The sequence below is a fragment of the Balearica regulorum genome, chromosome W (genome assembly GCF_011004875.1).
Source record: "Balearica regulorum gibbericeps isolate bBalReg1 chromosome W, bBalReg1.pri, whole genome shotgun sequence".
NCBI classification, from domain to species: domain Eukaryota; kingdom Metazoa; phylum Chordata; class Aves; order Gruiformes; family Gruidae; genus Balearica; species Balearica regulorum.
This window is the reverse complement of record NC_046219.1, coordinates 13,844,701-13,870,400: the sequence shown is the minus strand read 5'-3', so window position 1 is coordinate 13,870,400 and position 25,700 is coordinate 13,844,701. Positions and strand designations below refer to the sequence as shown.

Sequence of the window (25,700 nt, the reverse complement as noted above, 5' to 3'; positions counted from 1 at the left end):
GCAACCTGTATTCTATAAAGTTTTGGCCTCTATTTTTAATGGGGGGTATTTTGTCTTACCAGATTTGTTCCAGGTTTAAGGATAATTCTTATGGGTTTCACTCTTCTGGATCTACCCGGGACCTCATTAGCCCGTGTCAAAAATGTCACTGTATTCTTCACCTCCTCGGGAATTCCTTTGTTAGTCTTAGGTTGCTCCTGCAACATAAAAACTCTTGCCTCGATGGCTTTAGATTCAGGGATTAATAATTGAACTTTTCCGTCTTTAAAGGTGATATGCATTTCCAATTTACTCAATAGGTGCCATCCCAAGAGTGGTATAGGACATTCAGGCATATATAAAAATTGGTGAGTTATCCATTGTTTTCCGAGCTTAAAATTTAAAGGATGGAAAAGGCATGCTGTTCCGCTTTCCCTGTGGCACTCACAATGTTTACTGTATCATCGCTCAATTTTCTTTGATAAGTATTTAACAGAATAAGTTGCCCCGGTATTTGCAAGAAAATCTATTTTCCTTTTTCCCAGCTCTACTGTAGCCAGGGGTTCTGCTGGGGAGGTTTCCCCCGGTCCCCTTCAGGACCTAGTTCAGGGGAACTGAGGTTGAAAGGGAGCTGCTTATCGTGCCTCCTCCAGAACCTCTGGACTGATAGGAACAGGACCCCTAAAACGGTCCTTAAATTTCTGATAATCCCATTTTCAATGTCCCAGTTCTTTACAATATGCACACTGATGATCTCCTAAGGTATTACTGGTATTTTGTGCTGGAGGGGTCTCGCCTCTCCCCCTTGGTATTGCCGTCCTCCCCTGAAGTTAGTTTGCTGACGCTTCCTGCAGTGCAGCTCTCAGGTTACCCTCTCTTTCCCTGTCTCTCCCTGCCTGTCTCCGCTCTTTCATTTTCTTGTTGTTCTTTTCTAACTTCCTTCTACAAAACAACATCAATTGTAACATTGTATTATATTCCAAATTCTTATTCTTGGGCTGTTTTTTTAAAAACTTCTCCACTCTGATTACTTCCCATTTTACTATCTCGCCAACCACAAACAATCTTTACTATTTCGGTAGCACACTCCTTTTTCTCAAGGGGTTCACACTTTACACTTAGCACACTCTATGTCTGTCCCAGATTGAATTCACAATTTCTGTTTATACCATAAACATTCAAAAATGATTATTGATTCACAATATTTTTGGGGTGTCAAAAGCAATATTCTGATTCCCACATTTATCAACAATTCTACTTCAGGGGCTGCATCATTCGGATTTTTAGTTAATCTTTTAACACAGCAATAAAGGACATCCAAACTTACATGTCAATGCTACTATTAATCTAAATAATTACCCACAAGGGTATCATTAATCATTCGCTTCGTCCTTCTCCGGCTGTTTCCCTCGCGGGATAACAGAACCGCGGATCCGGACTCCACACTCGCTTCGTACGTGATTGTACGTCTCACACACTCACACAAATTCAAACACCTCAAGTTATACTTGAGAAAGAAAAGAAAGAAAAAAAAAAAGAAAATTCTTGAAACTGTAACTGTTAAGCTCCTAAACAACCAATACCTCCAGACAGTTAGTTTTCAAGTGCGTGTGTGTGTGTAACAGTAACTGTTAAACTCCTAGACAACCAATACCTCCAGACAGTTACAAGTGCGTGTGTGTGTGTAACAGTAACTGTTAAACTCCTAAACAACCAATACCTCCAGACAGTTACAAGTGCGTGTGTGTGTGTGACAGTAACTGTTAAACTCCTAAACAACCAATACCTCCAGTCAGTTACTGTCCCAATGTATGCGAATAAGACGCTAGCAGTCCCGCATACGCTCAACCCTGCGTTATAACGTAACGACCTACGGGGAGCCACCAAACAACCGGTTCCAAAAACAGAGTAGTAACTGTTAAACTCCTAAACAACCAATACCTCCAGACAGTTACTTAAACAAATAAAAATAAAAGCAAAATATTTTAAAGAATACCTTTCAATAGATGGTCCTTGTCTGCCCCCGCAGTGATCCGATTGAGGAGAGGAGTCTCTCCGGAGAAATCCCTGGGGGTACCCAAGAGAGTCCCAATCTCAATGGGTCCTGCAGCCGGGCAGAGAGGGTCCCATCTGGGTCACCAATCTGAATCAAAGAAAATTCACTCAATAGCCAATGTGACTATGAAGCAGGTATCCTTTATTGCAGCGCTGGGAGTCGCACCGGGATATTTCCACGAACGTGCGTCTCGACGAGAAACAAATTGTTCGTGATTTATATTACAAAAGAGTTTACATATTCATTAGGTTTCTGATACATTTAATACATATTCATTATTATTCCGGGAACTCCTGAATATATGCTAATGTCCTGATACGCCTGCGCAGTTTCTTTCTCAGGTGGTCGTCAGGGGTCGTCCTCCTCAAATCTTCCTCTTTCTCCTCTTCTTCAGTGTACAGAGTTGGGTGACCTCTTCTTCGTTATCCCCGTTTTGCAAGCTCAGCAACCTTGTTATCCATCCTGCCCAGATGGTCCCAGGCTTGTTGGCATGTTGGGCCTCCCTTTATCAGGTTGCCTCAAACTTTGTGTCTTTTCTAGTTCATACCCAAGGACTATTCCCTAATTTACGGCTTCTCTTATCCTGCTTCTGCATTCCAACTATTTTATTAATTGTTTTCTTTTGTACTGGAGCATGAGACAGGCGAAGCCTGAGTTTGTGGGGCCTGACTCAAGTATTGCCAAGTTATATTCTTTTTTTTTTTTTTTTTTAAATTGTTATACGCTAATTAGATTCCCCTATTCAGTTGCTTGGTAGTTGTAGTGCTTACACTAAGTCAAGGACTTTTCAGCTTTTCATGCCCTGCCAGGTGCACAAGAAGGTGGGAGAGCATAATCAGGACAGCTGACCCAGACTGGCCCAAGGGATATTCCCTACTATATAATGTCATGCTCTGTATGTAACTGGGGGAGCTAGCCAGGAGGCAGAATCGCTGCTCCGAAAGAGACTGGGCATCGGATTGTTCTTTTGTTTGTTTTCTTTTTTGTTTGTTTTCTCTTTCTTTCGCATGTGGTGAGCAATTGCATTTGTGCATCACTTGTGGTGGTGGTGGTGGTCTTTTCCTATGTTATCCTATTAAACTGTCTTTATCTCAACCCACGAGTTTTGTGGGTTTTTTTTTCCATTCTCCTCCCCGTCCCCTTGGTGGGGGGAGGGGTGAGTGAGCAGCTGTGTGGTGCTTAGTTATGGGCTGGGGTTACACCACTACACTAGCACCAACTAAAAACATCAGTGCGTTATTGTGGTGGATTGACCCTGGCCAGGTGCCCACCAGAGCTGCTCTGTCACTCCTCCTCCTCAGCTGGACAGGGGAGAGAAAATATAACGAAAGGCTCGTGGGTCGAGAGAAGGACAGGGAGAGATCACTTGGCAATTACTGTCACAAGCAAAACAGACTCAACTTAGAAAAATTAACCTAATTTATTACCAATCAAATCAGAGTAGAGTAATGAGAAATAAAACCAAATCTTAAAACCACCTTCCCCCTACCCCTCCCTTCTTCCCGGGCTTAACTCTATTCCTGGTTTTCTCTACCTCTTTCCCCTGAGTGGCGTAGGGGGATGGGGAATGGGGGTTGTTGTCAGGTCATCACATGTTGTCTCTGCTGCTCCTTCCCTCTCAGGGGGAGGGCTCCTCATACTGGACTCCTCACACTCTTCCCCTGCTCCAGCGTGGGGTCCCTCTTACAGGAGACAGTCCTCCACGAATTTCTCCAACGTGGGTCCTTCCCACTGTAGCCAAAAAGATAGGCCTGTAAGGAAGGCCTACTTGTATTATATGTGATAAGAAACTATTCATTGTTACTTTAGGTAGAAGGCTAATGATTCTTAGAATGAGCACCTGCTATACATATCATGATAAAAAGGAGGAGCTACAAGACACGTCAAGGTCCTTATGTACGTACTTTTCAGAAAGGGAGGACACTAATTGCCTCCAGGAGCATCCTTATCTTCCTGAGGCATATAGCAAACAATTACCAGGACTGAAGTATTGAGAAACTAGGGGAAAGGTAACTTGGGCCAGGGTCCCCACGACCACCGACCCCTAAGCCCCCTACCCAAATTCTACCCCCTACTCAAAAGATAGAAGCAGAGAAAGGAACTGAGCATGTGTCCCTCTTGGAGCTGGCTGGCATTGGCTCTATCGGACATAGGGGAAGCTTCTAGCAGCTTCTCACAGAAGCCACCCCTGTAGCCCCCCCCCCCCCCCCCCCCCCCGGCTACCAAAACCTTGCCACGCAAACACAATATATTTATCAACATTATTCTCATACTAAAGCCAAACCACAGCACTATACCAGCTACTAGAAAGAAAATTAACTCTATCTCAGCCGAAACCAGGACACTGGGCTACTGTGTTCCTAAGTTAAAATTGCAGCATACTGTAAAAACAAAATGCTTTAGTGGAACAACAAAGCATGAGAATACTCTCCCCCCCCCCCCCCCCCCCAATATGTAAAAAGTAAGTATGTCAATAAAAGGATTTGGTTAAACCCCCTGACTTGCTTCCACACATAGTAGCAGCTTCCTCTTTCCAGATGGTAAATTCACTATCTACTACCTCTTTGTGAACAGCCTGTCTTTCATGAACCTTGTAGTGCTTCAATGTTGGGGGCTGCTAAGTGTCCTGTGATTGTCCCATGAGCTTGCTAAAGGCCTGAACTGTAATAATGTTCCTGCTCAGAGTAGAAAGTCTGTATAGCTGGGCCTAGTGAGACTGGAGTGACTAGTTTTCTGGTACTTAGCTTCTTCAGTGGAACAGTGGAAAACTAAGGAGCTCTTGTTTGTTGGCTAGAGATAACAACCCTCTATTTCCCTGTGCAACTGGTTTCATGAAATTCATGACCTGGCTTCAACTACATGAAGTGGCTGAAGTATCAGGAATGATCTCTTATGCAGATGTATGTTGCTTGTGTATATATCACAATGCACAGAATCCAAACTGTTTATGATTTTGTAGTTGTGTCTTCATTCTGTTTGTTTACTGTAATTAAGGTTGTGATGTGTAGGGTTGGAGTTTTGAACATGCTGCTTTTGATTTAAACTGACAGATGGAAACAGTTCTTTGCACAGCATCCGATTGCTTTGTGAAGCATGGAAGTTCTATTATTGATATTCTCAGAATTAAAACACTTGCAAAGTTAACCTTTGAAATACAAAAGTGTTCCTACTTAGGACTAGGTAAAAAAATAAGAGGTGACTAGACATGATAGGGTTCTTATCCTTGGCGATGATGAAGGATATAAGTCTTAGTAGTAGCAAGTTACTGTTTGGAATGAGTACATTTGATAAGAGTCATGGCCAGAGGGGCAGCTTTCTCTTTATAAAAAAAAAAAAAAGCTAGGCAAGTTTTTTTTACTTTGATACCCTCCTATCCGGACTTTAATTCTTTTAATGAGACTAATATTATAGTACGCTGTAGGTTAGACAACATTTTGCATCTCTTCAGGAAAAAAATATATTTGGTGTAAAGTTGAGAGATGTTAAGCATTGCTTCTAACTGAATGCATTAAGCATTTGGCAGTTGGAACAGCCTCAAATTTAAGTTATCGATTTTGACTTATACAATTCTAAATGGTACAGAGCCTTCTAAGAGAGTGTCCTGGGTCTAGCTGGGCTGGAGTTAACTTTCTTCATAGCAGCCCCTCTGTGGTGCTTTGTTTTGGATTTGTGGCTAAAACAGTGTTGATAACACACTGGTATTTTGGCTGTTGCTGAACAGTGCTTGCACAGTGTCAAGGCTTTCTCCCTCTGTTCCCCCTGCCCTCCAGCAAGTAGGCTAGAGGTGGGCAAGAAGTTGAGAGGAGACACAACACAGCCAGGACAGCTGACTGAAATTGGCCAAAGGGATATTCCATACCATATCGAGTCATGCTCAGCAATATTTAAAAAAAAAAAAAAAAAAAAAAGTGTGTATGTGTGTCTTCCAAGGTAGCCATTGCTCAGAGACTGGCTGGGTGTTGGTGTGCTTGTGGGAAGTAATGAGTGATTGCCTTTGCATTGCTTCTGTTGTTTTGTTTTCCGTTTCCCCCAGCCCCCTTCCTTCATTCTTCCTTCACTTATTAAACTTTATCTCAACCCACAAATTTTCTTGCTTTTGCTCTTCCTATTCCCTACCCTTTTCTGCTGGGGGTTGGGGGGAGTCAGCAAGCAGCTGTGTGAGTGGTTAGATGCTGGCTGGAGTTCAACCCACCACAGACATGATCTTTCTAACATTGCCTCAAGTGCTATACAGTTGTACAGACAAAACAACTCTTTCACTGGTTTAACTTGTTTTAATCAGGATGAGGAGAAGCAAAGGAGAGCGCTATACTAACAAGACTGCAGCTTTGCCAATGTAAATGATACATATGCTGGTACTGCTTCTGCTCGTATATGTGATCTGTATCTGTATAGTCTATTTGACTTTCATTCTGATAGAGGTTCTCAAAGCCAACTTTCACTTCCATTTCATAGAAAAAATGTTTCTGGCAAGGTTTTTATCAACAGCTAAGCTGGTGTTTTTTTGTTGTTTTTTTTTGTGTGTGGTTTTTTTTTCCTCTCCTCCTCTAAACTTTGCAGTTTTTATTTTTTTCTTGCGTATGTTAAGCCAAAAGATTATTTTCATATCTCTTCCAAAATCCTTTTTTTGCAACTCTTGCAAGACATGCGTGAACTGGTAGAATCTATAGGTGAATGGTCTGAAATAGTTGATAATTTAAATAGCATAAAACAGTAGCTTATAAAAGTTTTCCTTTTTAAGAGGTTTTGAGAACAACACTTGGCTTTGCTTCAATTGCTCCCTCTGCTACTGTTTCCCCCTGCCCCATTTGATTGTTTGGGGTAGAAAGAGGTCTGACTAGAGTTTTGTAAATAAAAGAAAATTGAGGTAAGGGTAAGGAATGTTTGAATGATGAGTCTAACCTTTGCCTTAAACTGAAGTATTCTTTTGTCATATTTTGCAGTCTGTGAGTTGCTGTGCATCTGTATTTGCTTTTAATAGGCTGCGTGTTGGGTTTGGGGAAGACCTTTTTTGGCTGAATATGGTCTGGTGACTGCTGTCATTTTGTTTAGGTGCAGGCTTTGATACTGTGATCTGTGTTTGTCGTTTGAGAACCAGGTTATAGCCTGAATTGAAGCCTGAGTAGGCTTAAAATACAACAGCCTGAGTCAGATCAGTTACCTCTGGTTCTGCTCGTTTACTGAAAATGAGCAAATTGGGGAGGAAAGAAAAAGCTGGTTATAGAGAACCTTTGTCCCCTTTGGATGGTTATTTGGGGAAACGGGTTATCTGAACCTGTGAAGTTTTAAAAATTCTGTGTATTGGAAATAAGTAATTTGAGAGAGGTTGCACATGTAAATATTTGATAACTTTATTTGAAACAAAGGTTTGGAATTGCATCAGTTTTAACCGAGAACTTTCATTAGTTTCACTGATCTGTTGTGTGAAAATAAGCAGAAGCCTTAAATTCTAAGGACACCCATTGTTGCATTGTTTTTTAGGTGGTATCATGGAAAACTTGACAGAGCAATTGCAGAAGAACGTCTTTGGCAAGCAGGAAAACCTGGAAGTTACCTTATTCGAGAGAGTGATCGGAGACCCGGTTCATTTGTGCTTTCATTCCTTAGTAAAACAAATGTCAATCATTTTAGGTGAGAATTAAATGTTTTATCTTAAAACACTGTAACCTGTTTATTTGTGGTTTTAGAACTTAGTATAGAAAACAATTGTATTATAAATTGAGTATTTTTTACTTTACTTTTTATCCATGTATGGTATAGCTCTTTATCAGGGTTTAATTGTTTTAAACCATGCTACTTAAAAATTCCTTTACAGGCTAAAGAATGAAAATGTGAGGAAACCAACATCATCAGAATAGAGGAGCTTGTCTAAAGCTGTTGTGACTAAATTTACGGTGATGTGCAGGCTTCTTATTTGTAATCTGAGGAGATTGTTTTGAGTCTATTCCTCGGTTATTGCAGCTCACAGGACATACTTGAATGTCAAAGTTGTAGCAAATCTGGGTGCTTCCTTTATAAGAAAGAAATAACAAGGAGAAACAAAGAGGTTATGTATTTAATAATATGAGGATTTGCTGGAATCAGCTTTCAGTATGTGTTAGAATTAGTTGTTCTAAATACAAATAGCCCTTTATCCAAAATTGTAACCAGGATTATTTTACCATTAGAAAGTTATATACATTAATTTATTCTCATTTAGTGTAAATGAGATGTTCTGGGAAGCGCTTGAATGTTAGTCAGCCAGTAGTGTGCTGCAGTGTGATGTTCATTTTCACAAAATAGGATATCAAGTGCATCTTCAGCAGTAGAAAAAAAACTTTGTCAGCTATCTAGATAACAAGAATATAGATAATATAGAAGATATTTCTTCTATGAAGAAATAAACAGAAAGCAAATTTACTTGCAAAGCAAACAGTAATAGCATGCTCATGCTGTCTGAGCTAACAATCATGCTTCTCAGCCGTACTGATTCTTGTTTGGGAACTGGTTACTATGTAGCAGTAGTAGAAAATTAGATTTTGTTAATTTAATACTTGCTTTTTAAGTGCTATTTTTAAGAGTCTTATTTTTAATAACTTCTGCTTATTGTAACCAATATCAGGTGTTGAATGTTGGTTCATGTCCACCATAAATTTTTTTCTGCTATCTCGGATAGAAAATGGGAAACCATTAGACTACTTTCTCAGAAAGGAATCCTTATTATCTTTTCAAATCTTAAAGAATCTTTCCTTCTTGGATCTGTTAAATATGTGAAGAGATAACTATTCAAAGGAAACTAATTTGTTTGCTGATACTGTTCTTCATAGAACAGACATGCTTTTGGTTTCATTTGTTGACTGCAGAGCATATATGTTTTTGTTATTAGAAAGGCAGATGCTACACTCAAACATTTTTTCAGCCTGGAGAATGGCAGTCTTGAAGTTATTTCAGCCAAATATAGGGATGTGTCCACTGGGTCCCACAGACTGAAAGTGTCGCTTTCACCAAAGCTTGTTCTTTGCCAATTGCAGCCTTACAAAAATGGGTGAAATTTCCATTACTCAACAATCTCACTGATATATTGTTTCCTAAAAATGATATTTTTTCGGATTAAACTTTCCTTACATATTTCTGTTTGACTAAAATACCAATATTTTAGGTGAAAGTTCTCCAAATTCCTTCCCCCCCCCCCGCGCCCCAGTTGGATATGGGCATATGTTCATGCAGCATATGATTGAATGATAGTGTATGAGTCCATCAAAACTAAATTCTTTTTGGCTGTAGTAGCAACTCTCCAAAAAACATACTGAGTGATATAAAATATTGGGGAGGAAAATCTTTTTCTTTTCATCTTGTCCTTCAGAAGTTTCTGTGATTACGGAAGTTTTTGTATTTACTAGTCCAGTGTGTTCTGAAGAAAGGTTTCATTTGAGCTTGATTTAATAATATGTGGTGGGTTGACCCTGACTATACGCCAGGAGCCCACCAAAGCTGCTCTGTCACTCCTCCTCCTCAGCTGGACAGGGGAGAGAAAATATAACGAAAGGCTCGTGGGTCAAGAGAAGGACAGGGAGAGATCACTTGGCAATTACCATCACGGGCAAAACAGACTCAACTTAGAAAAATTAACCTAATTTATTACTAATCGAATCAGAGTAGAGTAATGAGAAATAAAACCAAATCTTAAAAACACCTTCCCCCCACCCCTCCCTTCTTCCCAGGCTCAACTTTACTCCCGGTTTTCTCTACTTCCTCACCCCCAGCAGCACAGGGGGATGGGGAATGGGGGTTGTGGTCACTTCATCACACGTTGTCTGAGCTGCTCCTTCCTCCTCAGGGGGAGGACTCCTCATGCTCTTCCCCTGCTCCAGCATGGTGTCCCTCTCACGGGAGAGAGTCCTCCACGAAATTCTCCAATGTGAGTCCTTGCCACGGGCTGCAGTTCTTCAAGAACTGCTCTAGCATGGGTCCCCCACAGGGTCACAAGTCCTGCCAGCAAACCTGCTCCGACGTGGGCTCCTCTCTCCACGGGTGCCTGGAGCACCTCCTCTCCCTCCTCTTTCTGCACTGACCTTGGTGTCTGCAGAGTTGTTTCTCTCGCATCTTCTCACTCTTCTCTCTGGCTGCAAAAATACTGCTCCTCATTTTTTTCCCCCTTCTTAAATATGTTATCCCAGAGGTGCTACCTCCGTCGCTGATTGGCTTGGCCTTGGCCAGCGGTGGGTCCATCTTGGAGCCGGCTGGCATTGGCTCTATCAGACATAGGGGAAGCTTCTAGCAGCTTCTCGCAGAAGCCACCCCTGTAGCCCCCCTGCTACCAAAACCTTGCCACGCAAACCCTATACAAATAAAATATGAAACACCAAATTTCATTTAGAAGCCTAATCTCTGAATAATTTACCATGGATTTTATAAGGAATCTGTTAGAAAATATGCCAAGAGATCTAGTCTAGATCCTTAAAGTTATATTATTTTCTGACTCCCCTTGCCAGTGCTATATGCTTAAAAACTTCAAATTTCATCTCTGAAGATTGATCTTAGTATACGTTTTACGCTCCTGTTTGGGAGAAATAATATAGTTTAAACAACTGACCTGAGAAGAGAGATTTTTTTAAAGCAGGAATGTATCAGAATACTGACCTCTTAAAGAAAAATAGAATAAAAGCGTAAGAAACCAACTACAGATAAATAATATACTCATCTGAGTTTCTCAGCAGTTAAATTTGTTTTTTCCTTTTGTTTTTTAATTGTTCATGAGCTTTGTACAGAAGTCAAATGCTAAGTAGAAACCTAAGTAGTCAGACATGTTTAACCTTTTGTACTATAACTTGTTTTGTAATATCTTTAAGATAAGTTGTCTTCTGGAAACTGGAGAGAGAGGTAACATGATGCTAGGTGCTGTTTTTTCTTTAAGTGAAATTTGATTAGTTGACTAGTAGTTTCTCTCAATTTCTTGTATTTTATTGCATGCTTTTATTTTCACTGATCAATGACATTATATATTCTTAGACTTCAGTTTGTGAAGGTATATTGTAAGACTTCCTCCTTTGGCGGAAGTGCTCACTAAGCCACTTTCCATCATTTATCAGTGGTCCTGGCTAAGCAGGGAGGTCCCAGTTGACTGGAGGTTAGCAAATGTGATGCCCATCTACAAGAAGGGCCGGAAGGAGGATCCAGGGAACTACAGGCCTGTCGGTCTGACATCGATGCCGGGGACGGTTATGGAGCGGATCATCTTGAGTGCCATCACACGGCACGTACAGGACAACCAGGTGATCAGGCCCAGCCAGCGTGGGTTTATGAAAGGCAGGTCCTGCTTGACTAACCCGATCTCCTTCTATGACAAGGTGACCCGCTTAGTGGATGAGGGAAAGGCTGTGGATGTTGTGTACCTGGACTTTAGTAAAGCCTTTGACACCGTTTCCCACAGCATTCTCCTGGAGAAACTGGCCATTCATGGCCTGGACGAGCATACTCTTTGCTGGGTAAAAAACTGGCTGGATGGCCAGGCCCAAAGAGTTGTGGTGAATGGAGTTAAATCCAGTTGGCAGCCGGCCACAAGTGGTGTTCCCTAGGGCTCGGTATTGGGTCCGGTTCTCTTTAATATCTTTATCAGTGATCTGGACGAGGGGATTGAGTGCACCCTCAGTAAGTTTGCAAACACCACCAAATTGGGCGGGAGTGTTGATCTGCTTGAGGGTAGGAAGGCTCTGCAGAGGGATCTGGACAGGCCGGATCGATGGGCCGAGGCCAACTGTATGAGGTTCAACAAGGCCAAGTGCCGGATCCTGCACTTGGGTCACAACAACCCCATGCAACGCTACAGGCTTGGGGCAGAGTGGCTGGAAAGGTGCCCAGCGGAAAAGGACCTGGGGGTGCTGGTTGACAGCCGGCTAAACATGAGCCAGCAGTGTGCCCAGGTGGCCAAGGCGGCCAACAGCATCCTGGCTTACATCAGGAATAGTGTGGCCAGCAGGACTAGGGAAGTGATTGTCCCCCTGTACTCTGCACTGGTGAGGCCGCACCTTGAATACTGTGTTCCATTTTGGGTCCCTCGCTACAAGAAAGACAGTGAGGTGCTGGAGCGTGTCCAAAGAAGGGCAACAAAGCTGGTGAAGGGTCTAGAGAGCAAGTCTCATGAGGAGCAGCTGAGGGAACTGGGGTTGTTTAGCCTGGAGAAGAGGAGGCCGAGGGGAGACCTTACTGTTCTCTACAGCTACCTGAAAGGAGGCTGCAGTGAGGTGGGTGTTGGTCTCTTCTCCCAAGTAACTAGCGAAAGGGAAAGAGAGGAAATGGCCTCAAGTTGCACCCAGGGAGGTTTAGATTGGATATTAGGAAAAATTTCTTCACTGAAAGGGTTATCAAGTACTGGAACAGGCTGCCCAGGGAAGTGGTTGAGTCACCATCCCTGGAGGTATTTAAAAGACATGAAGATGTGGTGCTTAAGGACATTGTTTAGTGGTGGACTTGGCAGTGTTAGGTTTATGGTGATCTTAAAGGTCTTTTCCAACTTAGATGATTCTATGTTCCTAAAAATGATTGTTTTGATACTCTGCAGCAAGAGTGCTGGTGGAAAGTATGATGTTATTCCCATTTACTACATAATTTATTGGAAACTAGCATTCTGCAGGTTTCATAAAACTGCTGATTTCACAATTTTTACCAAGAATTATATTCTTTGAGTAGATTAAATGTCTCATTCACTTTTTTTTCCCCTACGTATAACTAAAGGAATAGTTCAATCCCTCTGTCAGTATTTTCTCCCTTCTCCAAGTTGCTTTTCCAGATAGCTCTTTGCATTTTTAAAGCAGCGTTATTACACAGGACTGCTGTCCAACTTCTGTGTTGCTGGTCCTCTTGATGCCATCAATTTACATAACTGATTGTTTCTTTGGATTGTCTGGTCAAAAATATTGTTTTGACTTTTTAGAACTTGTATTGCATAGCAATATGAACAGACATGGTATTTTCCATTTTTTGGTATGACAAGTGTGTTCACAAATCTGAGTACTGAAATACGCACCCCCAGCACCCCACAAAAAAACCCAAGCAACCCCCAAACCAAACATACACCCCCCTACCTGAACTACGTAAGTTAGCAAGTAAGATGAGCAATTTTATAAGAACCGTCTTTTGTGTTAAACTATTGAAATGGGGTTGTTTTTAAGCATTTTTCCTATTTATTAGGAGACTTTTAAATTGAGTACGTTATTATTACAAAGTTATTTCTTATGTTTTAGCATGGATACTAGACTAACTGTAGAAAAGTGACTAATTTTTGAAGATATTTCAGTATTCTGCACTGTATAATTAAGTGCAGTTATTTGTTTCCAAAATATATTGATACTTTGCCAAATTTATACAGTCCTATCATATAAGCTGCATGTCCTGCATGATAGAAGTATTAATGCTGTTACCTCTACTAATGTAGTATGTCGTTTCTCCAGGATGCTGGTAATTACATTTTTGTGTTTAATTTCATTTAGTTCTAGCAAATCCTGCTTACTTTTTTGAGTTTGTAGTGTTGCATTTTGTTGAATGTAGACAGCCTGCTTTAAAAACTCAACGTTATCCTAACTTCCTTTTAAAAAATAAAAAAATCACAAAACCAACAAAAAAAACACCCCAATGATTTGTAGCAAAAGATTTTCTTCTGTCAAGCTTCCTTTTCTTTATCAACAGGATTATTGCCATGTGTGGAGACTATTACATTGGTGGACGTCGCTTTGCTTCACTCTCGGACCTAATTGGTTATTACAGTCATGTGTCTTGTTTGCTGAAGGGGGAAAAACTATTCTTTCCAGTAGCACCTCCAGAGGCAAGTAGTAAAATTTTTAAATGTCATTTACTTAAATATTAATATAATTAATCTTGCATTCAATATTCATAGTTTTCAATGAAAAAAGCATTGTAGACAACTTCCCCTAGTTCTAGAGCTGTCTCAGTGTATGGTGAAGTATAAGGAATATATAAACACGTTCTTACTGATAGAAATGATAGTAACGATTAAAAAATTGTTTTTTAATGAAAATCTGTAATGAGAAAGCTAGATATCAGGTATTGCAGTTATCTCCCAATGTAGTAATAACATTGTATGTAAACTGAGATAAACAAGAAAATGTGCGGTTCTTGGCTAGGAAAGAGCACTGTTGTAATGTAGTTAGTCTCTATAGAGTTTTACACTGACTTAATAAAGTATTTTAAAATAATATTACTATTTTGTAGCAAAGATTTCAAAATATGCATCCTGGAAATAACCAAAGTTCCTGAAATCTGGGCTTTTTTCAAGTGACTATCCTTAGGACAATATCAGTAATTAAAAAAAACCCAAAAAAACAGCCCCCCCCCCGAACACCTGCAGTCTGCCCCCCCCCCCCCCCCCCCCAAATAAAGATGTTTCTGAATGTTAAACTTTCATAAATTTCCACTAAGTGGAATAAAGTTCTAAAGTACTCTTTCATGAGAATTACATTATTGGTAATTTGATTTTTAGAGATAATGTGACCAATAATGTTACAAGGCTAGAAACAAAATGAGAGCTGTTGTAGATAACTTTAGGAATTAAGCATTTCCTGCTCTTACTATTTTTGACCCTTTGAAAACTTAAAACTAGCAAAGGGATACAAATGACTATTACCAGTCTTTTGCCTCAGAATAGCATAATGTTGGGGAGAGGAAGTCTACACTAGAATGAAAGGGAAAATTAATATCTTTGCACTCTTCTCTTAAATTGTAGCCTGTGGAGGATAGAAGGAGAGTTCGAGCAATTTTACCTTACACCAAAGTGCCAGAAACTGATGAAATAAGGTATGTCTTAATACTAGGTAGAAGCAGTTGTGAAATTCTTGGAGTATTTATAAATACTAATGATTTTAGTATATGTTCACTATGCAAATACTTTCCAATTGCATCTTAGACTTAATGCTCTGGGAGGTTAAAGGTATGATGCCTCTTTGCCTCTCTTATTTTTTTCTTTTCTTTTTCTGTCTCATGTCTTGTCATCTCTCTCCTTGTCTTTTTTTATCTTTTTCTTTTTTCTTTGTTTGTTTTATCCCCCCCCATGTATATAGCAATAACACTTTTATTCTGGGTATACTGTTTCTATTAATTGTGAGGGGAGTTACATTTAATTGCTAGAACTATGAAACTTAGTTTAGAAGTAGAACATTACTAATTTAAAGGCTTACCCACTTTGAGAAAAATGTAAGTTTGTGCATGAAGGATTTCTGTTCGAAAAATGTCTCATGTGAGGGTTTGAAATAAATTGGCTCCGAATTTGCCTGCAGAAGTAGCTAGTAACAGATAAATAGTTCAAGCCAAACCAATCTTTGACCACTAGAAAGAGAATGTGAGAATTGACTCTGATAAAATTAAGAACAGTATTTTTAGTGTTTTCCCTGAAATAAGGAAAAAAAGGAGACATGGCCAAAAAAGCTTGCCTTTAATGCTCTAGCGCTCGTTTTGTTGCCTATGCCTAAAAACTCTGTCTTTAAAATGGAGCAAGAATGATTCCCTTTCCTTCTCCCTCTCCTCTCTTTTGGAAACAGTCTGTATTGAACAAATTATGCTTTTAAATGTGTAATCTTAATATTTTAAAAAGTTATTGAATTGCCTCTCTGGACGCCAGATGCCCACCAGAGCTGCTCTATCACTCCCCCTCCTCAGCTGGACAGGGGGGAGAAAATATGACAAAAGGCTCGGGGATTGAGATAAGGACAGGAATTACCATCAGCAATTACCATCACGGGCAAAACAGACTTGACTTGGAGAAATTAATTTAATTTATTGCAAATTAACACCAGAGTGGGATAATGAGAAATAAGAACAAATCTAAAAACACCTTCCCCCCACCCCTTCATTCTTCCTGGGCTTAACTTCACTCTTGAATTCTCTACCTCCTCCTCCCCCACCACCCCCCCCCCCAGCAGCACAGGGGGATGGGGAATGGGGATTGCAGTCAGTTCATCATTTTCTCTGCTGCTCCTTCCTCCTCACGCTCTTCCCCTGCTCCAGCATGGAGACAGTCCTTCAAGAGCTTGTCCAATGTGGGTCCTTCCCACAGGCTGCAGTTCTTCATGAACTGCTCCAGCGTGGGTCCTTTCCACGGGGCGCGGTCCTTCAGGAACAGACTGCTGTGGTGTGGGTCCCCCACGGTGTCACAAGTCCTGCCAGCAAACCTGCTCCAACGTGGGCTCCTCCCTCCACCGGTTCACAGGTCCTGTGTCGTGGTTTAACCCTAGCCGGCAACTAAGCACCACACAGCCGCTTGCTCACTCCCCCTGCAGTGGGATGGGGGAGAGAATCAGAAGAGTAACAGAAAACTCATGGGTTGAGATAAAGACAGTTTAATAGGTAAAGGCCGCGCGTGCGAGCAACGCAAAGCAAGACAAGGAATTCATTCACTACTTCCCATGGGCAGGCAGGTGTTCAGCCATCTCCAGGAAAGCAGGGCTCCATCATGCGTAACGGTTACTTGGGAAGACAAACACCATAACTCTTAATGTCCCCCTCCCCTTTCTTCTTCCCCCCAGCTTTATAAGCTGAGCATGACATCATATGGTATGGAATATCCCTTTGGTCAGTTGGGGTCAGCTGTTCCACCTGTGTCCCCTCCCAACTTCTTGTGCACCCCCAGCCCACTTGCTGGTGAGGTGTTGTGAGAGGCAGACTAGGCCCTGACTCTGTAAGCACTGCTCAGCAATAACAAAAACATCCCTGCATTATCAACGCTGTTTTCATCATGTATCCAAAACATAGCCCCATACTAGCTACTATGAAGAAAATTAACTCTATCCCAGCAAAAACCAGCACATCCTGCCAGGAACCTGCTCCAGCACCGGCTTCCCATGGGGTCACAGCCTCCTTCAGGCGCATCCACCTACTTTGGTGTGTGGTCCTCCATGGGCTGCTTGCAGATATCTGCTCCTCTTTGGGCCTCCATGAGCTGCAGGAGGTCAACCTGCTTCACCATGGTCTTCACCATGGTCTTCACCATGGTCTTCACCATGGGCTGCAGGGCAGTCTGTGCTCCGGTGCCTGGAGCACTTCCTCCCCCTCCTTCTGCACTGACCTTGGTGTCTGCATCGTTGTTTCTCTCGCATATTCTCATTCCTTTCTCTTCCAGCTGCTGTTGCACATCAGTTTTTACCCTTTCTTAAATATGTTATCACAGAGGTGCTGCCCCCAATGCTGATTGGCTCAGCCACCCTTGCAGCCCCCCCGCTACTTTTTTTTCCTGTAAACTGCTACTCATTTCCTTTCTAACATTGATCTATTAAGAAAATCCATGGGATGGTTGTCCTGTCCCACTTGGTGGGGGAGGGTGAGGTTAACTTTTAAATTTTCTGCGCAGTAGTCAGGAGTAATGACAGTTACTCAAGAGGTTCAAACAAATCACAAATTTACTTAATACTCAGCAGAACTACAAAAGATAATGGCTTGGCAAAAGTTATAACAATACTTAAAACTCGACACAACCACGAAAGATAACGGCTTAGCAAAACTTATAACGATATTACCCCAATGTGCCAAAAACGAAGTTAGAGACAAAGAGAGGGGCGGAGAGAAAAAGAAAAAGAGAGGGAAGAAAAGAAAAAAGATATCACCACCCTTGGATCCAGCAGCGTTCTCTGCTTGTAGTTGTAATTCTTTAGGTGGTAGGCGCGCACTGAAAACTTGTGTTTCCCCTTTTTATAACCCAATGTGCCCGTCCCATAGGCAGGGGTTCATCACCACTGAGCAGGCGCAGTATGTGTTCAGGAATGTTCCGGAATGAGTCGGTGGGCTGTGGGGGTCTTGGTGGTCTCATTGTCCCCCTCCCTTTGGGGCTGACTGAGCGATGACTGCTCGTGGGCACGCATGCGCAGCAGACGGTCTTTGTCTGCATGTTTCAGGAATAAGGGAGTTGGCTCCCAAGATGACACCCTGCCTCCAGAAGTTCTGCCCTTGGTCGATACTCCCTCGGTCAAAATGGGTGTTTGTGACATTCACTTGTTATCAGGGGCCTTACACCACCCCGTGGCTCAAACAGACGTCTTGACTTCTTGGAGGTCATCTTCTAAGGTGGTGATTCTCACATAGTGAACAGGGGGGGAAAGGAGAGAAGAGAAGGAAGAGATGACATGGGTAATCATACAGTGAACAACAGCTATGCCAATCATTAAGAATATGAAACCGACAACTAATGTTAGTCCTATTTTCATTAACCATGCCCCCCATCCTGTGAGTCCCATGGATCCTAGGATGGATTGTAACCAAGAGTTTGGAGTCTTGCCATCAAACCAGTCTTTTGGTTGCATGGATTGAAAAAGTTTGGCCGTCTGGCCTGTTATCTCCTTAATTTTTGTTCGAGCCTCCTCTATTGAGGTAGTAGTGTTGTGTATGGTGATACAACATTCTCCGTCGGTGAGATTTAACATCCCACAAACTCCTTGTTCTTTAAGCAATATCATATCCAGGGCTAGACGATTCTGAAGGGTCATCTTCGATACCAGTTGGACCTGTAAATTTAATTCTCCAAAAGCATATCATGTCCAGTTACTTAAAAGATATACCTGCCAGGTAATATTTTCTAGGACAAATTGGTGCCATTTTAAGGTTACATAAGGGGTAAAAATATTCTCAAACATTAATGCAGCTAGTTGTCCAGCAGTATAATGATTGGGAGTTTGGACTCCATTAATCGCCCATTCAGGGCGGGCCTTTGGATTATTTCCCGCTTCTCTACGAGATCGCTGGGAAGGTACTGTAAAATTAAAAACATGGGATGGACACAAAGAAGGGATACCCAATCCACACCTCAGACCAGCATGATATTCCAATGTTAAGAATAAAATTTTCCATTGGAGCACCCCTATGCTAACCCCAAAGGGGCTGGATATATGCTAGTTTTACAGGTATATTGATCCGTGTAATTCACAGCATATATATATGTTTAAGGGTGTCCCTTGTAGGGGATAATGAGTAAAGGGTACTCCACACCGGTTTTGTCTAATAAGAAGAAGAGTGAGGTTACAAGCTTTGTCACTCTTTTGCCATCCCTTTGAAGGATATCCCCAGCACGTGCACATATCTCGAATTAGGGTTCTGAGACTATCAATAAACCAAGTTTCGGGAGGATCTCCTGGTCCTGAATCACAAGTGATGGTCTTAGAACAATTAAAAAGGGAGCTTTCAACTTCCCTGACAGGTGGATCAAACTTAGGCTCTATAAAAACTCATCCCATTTTGTTCCCTGACCAAGTCCACATCAAATTACCTCTATCTCGAGAGGTTATATGGGTCTTATTCGGGAGTAGGATACACCATTCTGGGTACCATTGAGTAGAATAGTTTGCTTCATAGAAATCAGGTTTTGCTAATGGATCAAACAGAGGATCCCATGGATAATAATAACAGGAGGATTTACTGGTGTATTTCCAGCAGGTATGTTCCCTTTGGCGCTAGCAAATAAGGGGTTTGATCCATCTATTGGAGAAGGAATAGAGACATTAAACGCTGGTCTGGTAGCTTTGCACGCCACTGTTGAATATAACTTTGCATTTTTGGCTCATTTTGGACGTTTACTCCAAACGTCGTATGTATCAGACCTTATCATTGTCTGTTGCCAAAAATACGCCCAGTTATTCTTGACGATCCAGTTGGGTGACAGGAATGTTACGGAGGTGGCATTAGTCATATTAAAGATAAACGACAGATTTACAGGTGACATAAAAAACCTTAAGCCTTCTTTGGCTGATCTAGGTAGGGTAATACACAGACCTTTATTTTGGTAACCCCACATTCTAACAAGACCTTGAACTAATTTCCAAGCCGGATTTGGGGCATTTTGGCTTGTGGTTCCTATAATGCATAGGGAGAGACAAAGAACATAGGACCAAATCCACAATTGCCAGTGTTGAGCAGAATTGACAATCATGGTTTGGTTATGTATCCCTCTGTATCACACAGATAAGGAGTACAAATTCCCCAAAATAGCATCAGCTTCAACTTTCTGAGGTGGAGGATGTTCCCTATAGTCAGACCTGTAAAAGAACAAAGGAAAAGATCCCAATTCTTTCAAATTGGTAGTTAAAAGGATGGGACAATCCAGCTGGTATTAATCTTGTGTTCCTTTCCATGGGCATCAGCAGCCACCCATGAATAGGTGTTCAGTGGAGTTTTGAGGGTCAGAGGCACCTCCCCCACTGTTGGGAGGTCCACCAGAATGGGTTGTCCTGGATAGTGTAAGGGTTTTACGAGGTCCTTTTTCTCCCTCTTTCCAGGGAGCAAGAAGGGGGGTGTCGGACAGAAAGCAGTAAGTTTAGGGCATCCATTTATCCCCCACCGACTGTTTACTCTGGCAATGGCATCTGGGAGTCTTGTGGACCACCCAGGGTCATGAGGCCTCAGGATACGTTTTAGGAGTCCGTTTGTTCTTTCTACTATCCAGTTAGCTTGGGGATAGTAGGGGGTATGGAATGTCCGCTGTATTCCCCTGTTTTTTGCCCACTCCTGGACCATCCCGACAGTAAAGTGGCTGCCGTTATCTGATTGAATCGATTTAGGTTTAGGTAAAAAGCTAAACCACAACTTTAACCCTTTTACTGTATTTTCCCCGGTCGTCCGTGCTACTGCTTTGGCCTGAACGAGTCCCGATATTACTTCCACCCCAACAAGCACATATTGCTTCCCTTCTGATTTCTTGAAAGGCCCTATGTAATCGACCTGCCAGGTTTCCCATAGTCCTTTCCCATCCCTCAGATAGAGTGGAGGATCTTGTAAGGGGTGCTTTTCCAGTCTAGTACGGTATAGGCCGCAGGCAGAAATTACCGTGCTACAGAGTTTTTGGGTAACAGGCCATCCTCTGCTCCCAGCCTCCTTAAGAAGATCTTTGACTCTCGAGTGACCACATTTCATATGTAGTCACTCCAATAAGTGTTCCCATTTCTCCTCTCTCTTCCGCCAGCACAGCCAGGCGGGTGAGTGAGTCTACCTGAATGTTCAGAATGTGTGCTGGGTGATCTCCCCCTTGGTGGGCAGCTACCCACCCCACCAGTATGGGTTTTTGCTTGGCTGCATTTAATATCTCTTCTCACTTTTCTCTTTGTCATATGGGTACCAGGTTTACTTCCCACTGATTTTGTTCCCAAAAGGAGAGCCACTCAGTGCATCCCTTGAATACGGCATAAGAATCAGTGTAGATGTATACGGGTTCAATACTGTTTCTTCTCTCATTACCACACTCCAAATTGCTATCAGTTCCCCCACCTGAGTGCTCCCTTCTCCTTCTGTTACAATTTGCTCCCCAGAATCAACGTGTAGAGTCACTGCTCGGTATTTCCATATTTTCCCCTCCCTCCTCGAAGAGGCGTCAGTAAACCACACATTTTTTTCAGGTGGGATTCAAATGAAGGGGCTTTCTTGATGCAAGAAGAAGGGGTGTCCTCATCTGAGGGAGTGGATGATTTTTCCTGGATTTAGAGCATCTTGGGTGCTCCCTCCTCCACTTGATATGTGTGACTAATGTTCTAGCTGGTCATATCACTTCCTAACCGTTTCCCACTGTGCAACTCCCACAGGGGATGGGGTGCCTGCCAGTACAGGCTTCAAGACCTTAAAGGACCCTTGTAGGATTATTGATTGTCGCCGTATAATTCTTTCAGCCTCCTGCAAGGCTAGACTGACCACAAAAAGACCTTTCTCCCAGACAGAGTATCGCTTTTCTGCATCTTTAAAGCTGCGTGAATAAAACCCAATGGGGTGGGTCGGACCCTCTGGTCCATGCTGCCACACGCGTATAGATGCCTCATGAATTGCAAAACCCCATTCAATTTGGAGCAGATCTGTTTGGTGTATTGGGCCCAAAGCTTGATATGCCCCTGCTTCGAAAACCAAGAATTTTAGGGCTTCCTCATGAATAGGGGTCCAATCCCAGGTAGCCCTTTTGTGTGTTAAATCGTACAGGGGACGAGCTATGATAGAAAAATCCCGAATATGTTTCCTCCAGAATACCAGCAAGCCTAGGATATGTTGCAGCTCCTTTTTGTTTTCCGGGATTTTTATCTGTTCTAAAGTAGCCAAGGTTTCGGGGGGAATACACATCACTCCTCCTTTCCACCATATACCTAAGAACTTCACCTCAGGGGAGGGGAGTTGTACCTTTTCTGTTGGAACCTGCAGTTCTAAACTTTCCAGGTGAGTAATTATTTTCTTTTGGGTTTGTCCCACTGCAGTGGCATCAGAGCCCCCCACCAATATAGCATCAATGTATTGGTAGGTTTTAACTCTCTCCTCGGGAGGTGATTTCTGATAGTGCTTGGGCCAAGGCATGGTGTGCCAAGGTAGGCGAATGCTGATATCCTTGGGGCAAACGAGTAAAGGTATATTGTATACCTTCCCATGTAAATGCAAATCTATCTCGGTCACCTTTCTGTAGAGGAACCATGAAAAAAATATCTTTTACATCAATGGTGGCTAAAATTTTATGGGACTGTTCCTGTATGGCGACAATCAGTTCGGCTATACTAGGCACGGCTGCCATCAGGGGACTAGTGCTTGCGTTTAAACGCCGATAGTCGATGGTTAGGTCGTTAGCTACCATTCGGTTTGCGAACTGGCCACACTGGGGAGTTATAAGGGGAGTGAGTTGGAATAATTACCCCCTGTTCCTGCAGCTCTCTTGTCACCGGAGTGATTCCCTCTCTTGCTCCCAGCAGTAAGGGATAGGGTTTCAACATTCACGATTTCAGATGGGGGAAGGGTAGGAGCAGTCTGCAAAAGCCTTATCAGGGTTGCTGGTGACCCAAACTTCCACTCCCTCCCTGCCGAGTCTGTCCAGGACTTCCCTTTCAATAAATCCATTCCCATAATATTCGTGGGGAGCACTCCCAATACCATAGCGGTCTCAGTGGGGGTGGTGTCTCCCGGCAACCAGCACTTGGGCTGTAGGTTGGGGTTTGGAATATCCGAATACATCGGTAACCCATATATGTTTTTTATCAGGGACAATCCCACTCCGGTCTGCGGTATTGTTGTCCCAAAACTGGGGGTTCATTTACCCAGTGTGCAACACGCCAATATACACACAGAGCAGAGGTATTTTATTGCATATTTGTGCAGATATGGGCGTCTGTCCCAAGACAGCACACCAAAGCTCCAAATCAGTGGTTATTTATACATACAACATTAACATATTCATCTTTCTAATACATATGCATTGTTATTCTATTAAATGATTGGTTTAGATTTCTTTGTTTAGCATGCAAACTAGAACGCATGCTCACTTCTTTTCTCCGCCTTTATCTTTTGAGTAGGTGGTGTAATTGGGGTAGGTGGTCCATGGGTCGATGGTCGCGATCTCCCCCTGTTGGAATTACCTTTCCCCTAATTTCCTCCTTCTTTGGCAATCCTCAACGATTCTTCAGGGCTTGTTGTTCAAACTAACAATTTATCAGTTATGCTTCTACTTCTTGACAATCACGTCTCAATTAGTGCTTTGTTTGGATAAACATTAACTAATACAATGATCGCCCTTAGTAGCAATAGTCTCGGTTACTTTTGATTTTGCTGCAACAGTATCAGCATTTAAAGCAGACATTTGGGCCCCTGTGTCTACCAGAAAAGTGACCGGAGTCTTAAAAGGGCCAAGGGGAAAGGTTACCAGTGGGTCCCCCTGCTCATTTTCAGTGAGCCTTCTAAAATATACCCACTGTCCATCCCCCGGCTCACTCACTGGGGACAGTGCAAAAAGTTTCCCGACTCTGGAGGGCCACTGCCCCCCCGACGGGAGCCGTGGGAGCTGCCAGTCTCTGAGGTACAGGGGCCTTGGGGGTGCTTTCCTTTCCTGGCTGGCCTCTATCTATCAGTTTCCACATAGAATCATAGAATGGTTTGGGTTGGAAGGGACCTCAAATATCATCTAGTTCCAACCCCCCTACCACGGGCAGGGACACCCTCCACTAGACCACGTTGCCCAAAGCCTCATCCAACCTGGCCTTGAACACTCCCAGGGAGGAGGCATCCACAACCTCTCTGGGCAACCTGTTCCAGTGCCTCACCACCCTCACAGTAAAGAATTTCTTCCCAACATCTCATCTAAATCGGCCCTCCTTCAGCTTGAACCCATTACCCCTTGTCCTGTCACTCCACTCCCTGATAAACAGTCCCTCACCATCTTTCCTGGAGGCCCCCTTCAGGTACTGGAAGGCCACAATTAGATCTCCCCGGAGCCTTCTTTTCTCCAGGCTGAACAATCCCAACTCTCTCAGCCTGTCCTCATAGCAGAGGTGCTCCAGCCCTCTGATCATCTTTGTGGCCCTCCTCTGGACTCGCTCCAACAGCTCCATTGTCTCTCCTGTACTGGGGCCCCCAGAGCTGGATGCAGTACTCCAGGTGGGGGTCTCAGAAGAGCAGAGTTAGAGGGGCAGGATCACCTCCCTCGACCTGCTGGTCATGCTGATTTTGATGCAGCCCAGGACACGGTTGGCTTTCTGGGCTGCAAGCGCACGCTGCCAGCTCATGTTGAGCTTCTCATCAATCAATACCCCCAAGTCCTTCTCCTCAGGGCTGCTTTCAATCCATTCCTCGCCCAGCCTATAGTCGCGCTTGGGATTGCGCCGACCCACATGCAGGACCTTGCACTTAGCCTTGTTGAACTTCATGCGGTTCGCACGGGCCCACCTCTTCAGCCTCTCAAGGTCCCTCTGGATGGCATCCCTTCCCTCTGGAGCGTCCACCACACCACACAGCTTGGTGTCATCAGCAACTTTGCTGAGGGTGCACTCGATCCCATTGTCCATGTCGCCGACAAAGATGTTGAACAGTGCCGGTCCCAGGACCGACCCCTGAGGAATGCCACTCGTCACTGTTCTCCACTTGGACATGGAGCCGTTGACCACAACTTTTTGAGTGCGACCATCCAGCCAATGCCTTATCCACCAAGCGGTCCATCCATCGAATCCATGTCTCTCCAATGGAGAGACAAGGATGTCATGCGGGACAGTGTTAAATGCCTTGCACAAGGCCAGGTAGATGACGTCAGCTGCCCTTCCCTTGTCCACCAACGCTGTAACCCCATCATAGAAGGCCACCAAGTTTGTCAGACACGATTTTCCCTTAGTGAAGCCATGTTGGCTGTCACCAATCACCTCCTTATTTTCCATGTGCCTGAACATAGTCTCCAGGAGGGTCTGCTCCATGATCTTGCCAGGCACGGAGGTGAGGCTGACCGGCCTGTAGTTCCCTGGGTCTTCCTTTTTTCCCTTCTTAAAAATGGGGGTTATCTTTCCCCTCTTCCAGTCGGTGGGAACTTCACCGGACTGCCAGGACTTCTCAAATATGATGGCGAGTGGCCTGCCCACTTCATCCGCCAGTTCCCTCAGGACCCATGGATGCATCTCATCAGGTCCCATGGACTTGTGCACCTTCAGGTTCCTTAGATATTCTCGAACCTGATCTTCTCCTACAGTGGGCGGTTCTGCATTCTCCCATTCCCTGCCTTCTGTGACCTGGGCAGTGTGGCTCAAGCATTTGCCAGTGAAGACTGAGGCAAAGAAGGCGTTGATTACCTCAGCCTTCTCCATATCCTGGGTAACCAGGTCACCCGTTTCATTCTGGAGGGGACCCACATTTTCCTCGTCCTCCTCTTATCACTGACATACCTATAGAAGCTTTTCTTGTTGTCCTTGACATCCCTGGCCAGACTAAT

The 25,700-nt window shown here is 43.3% G+C and overlaps 1 protein-coding gene across 3 annotated transcripts in view; it reads left to right on the top strand.

The window, feature by feature from the left end:
- LOC104641365 (ras GTPase-activating protein 1-like) overlaps positions 1-25,700 on the top strand; it is a 502,600-nt gene that overhangs the window by 19,363 nt on the left and 457,537 nt on the right. For 2 of the 3 annotated variants that reach the window (XM_075739083.1, XM_075739084.1), the window contains exons 2-4: positions 7,517-7,666; positions 13,697-13,832; positions 14,751-14,821. In XM_075739083.1, coding sequence (XP_075595198.1) covers positions 7,517-7,666; positions 13,697-13,832; positions 14,751-14,821 — 357 coding nt within the window. Of the gene's footprint in view, positions 1-7,516; positions 7,667-13,696; positions 13,833-14,750; positions 16,022-25,700 lie in introns of those variants that run through there. The other variant, XM_075739082.1, reaches the window with a different exon arrangement.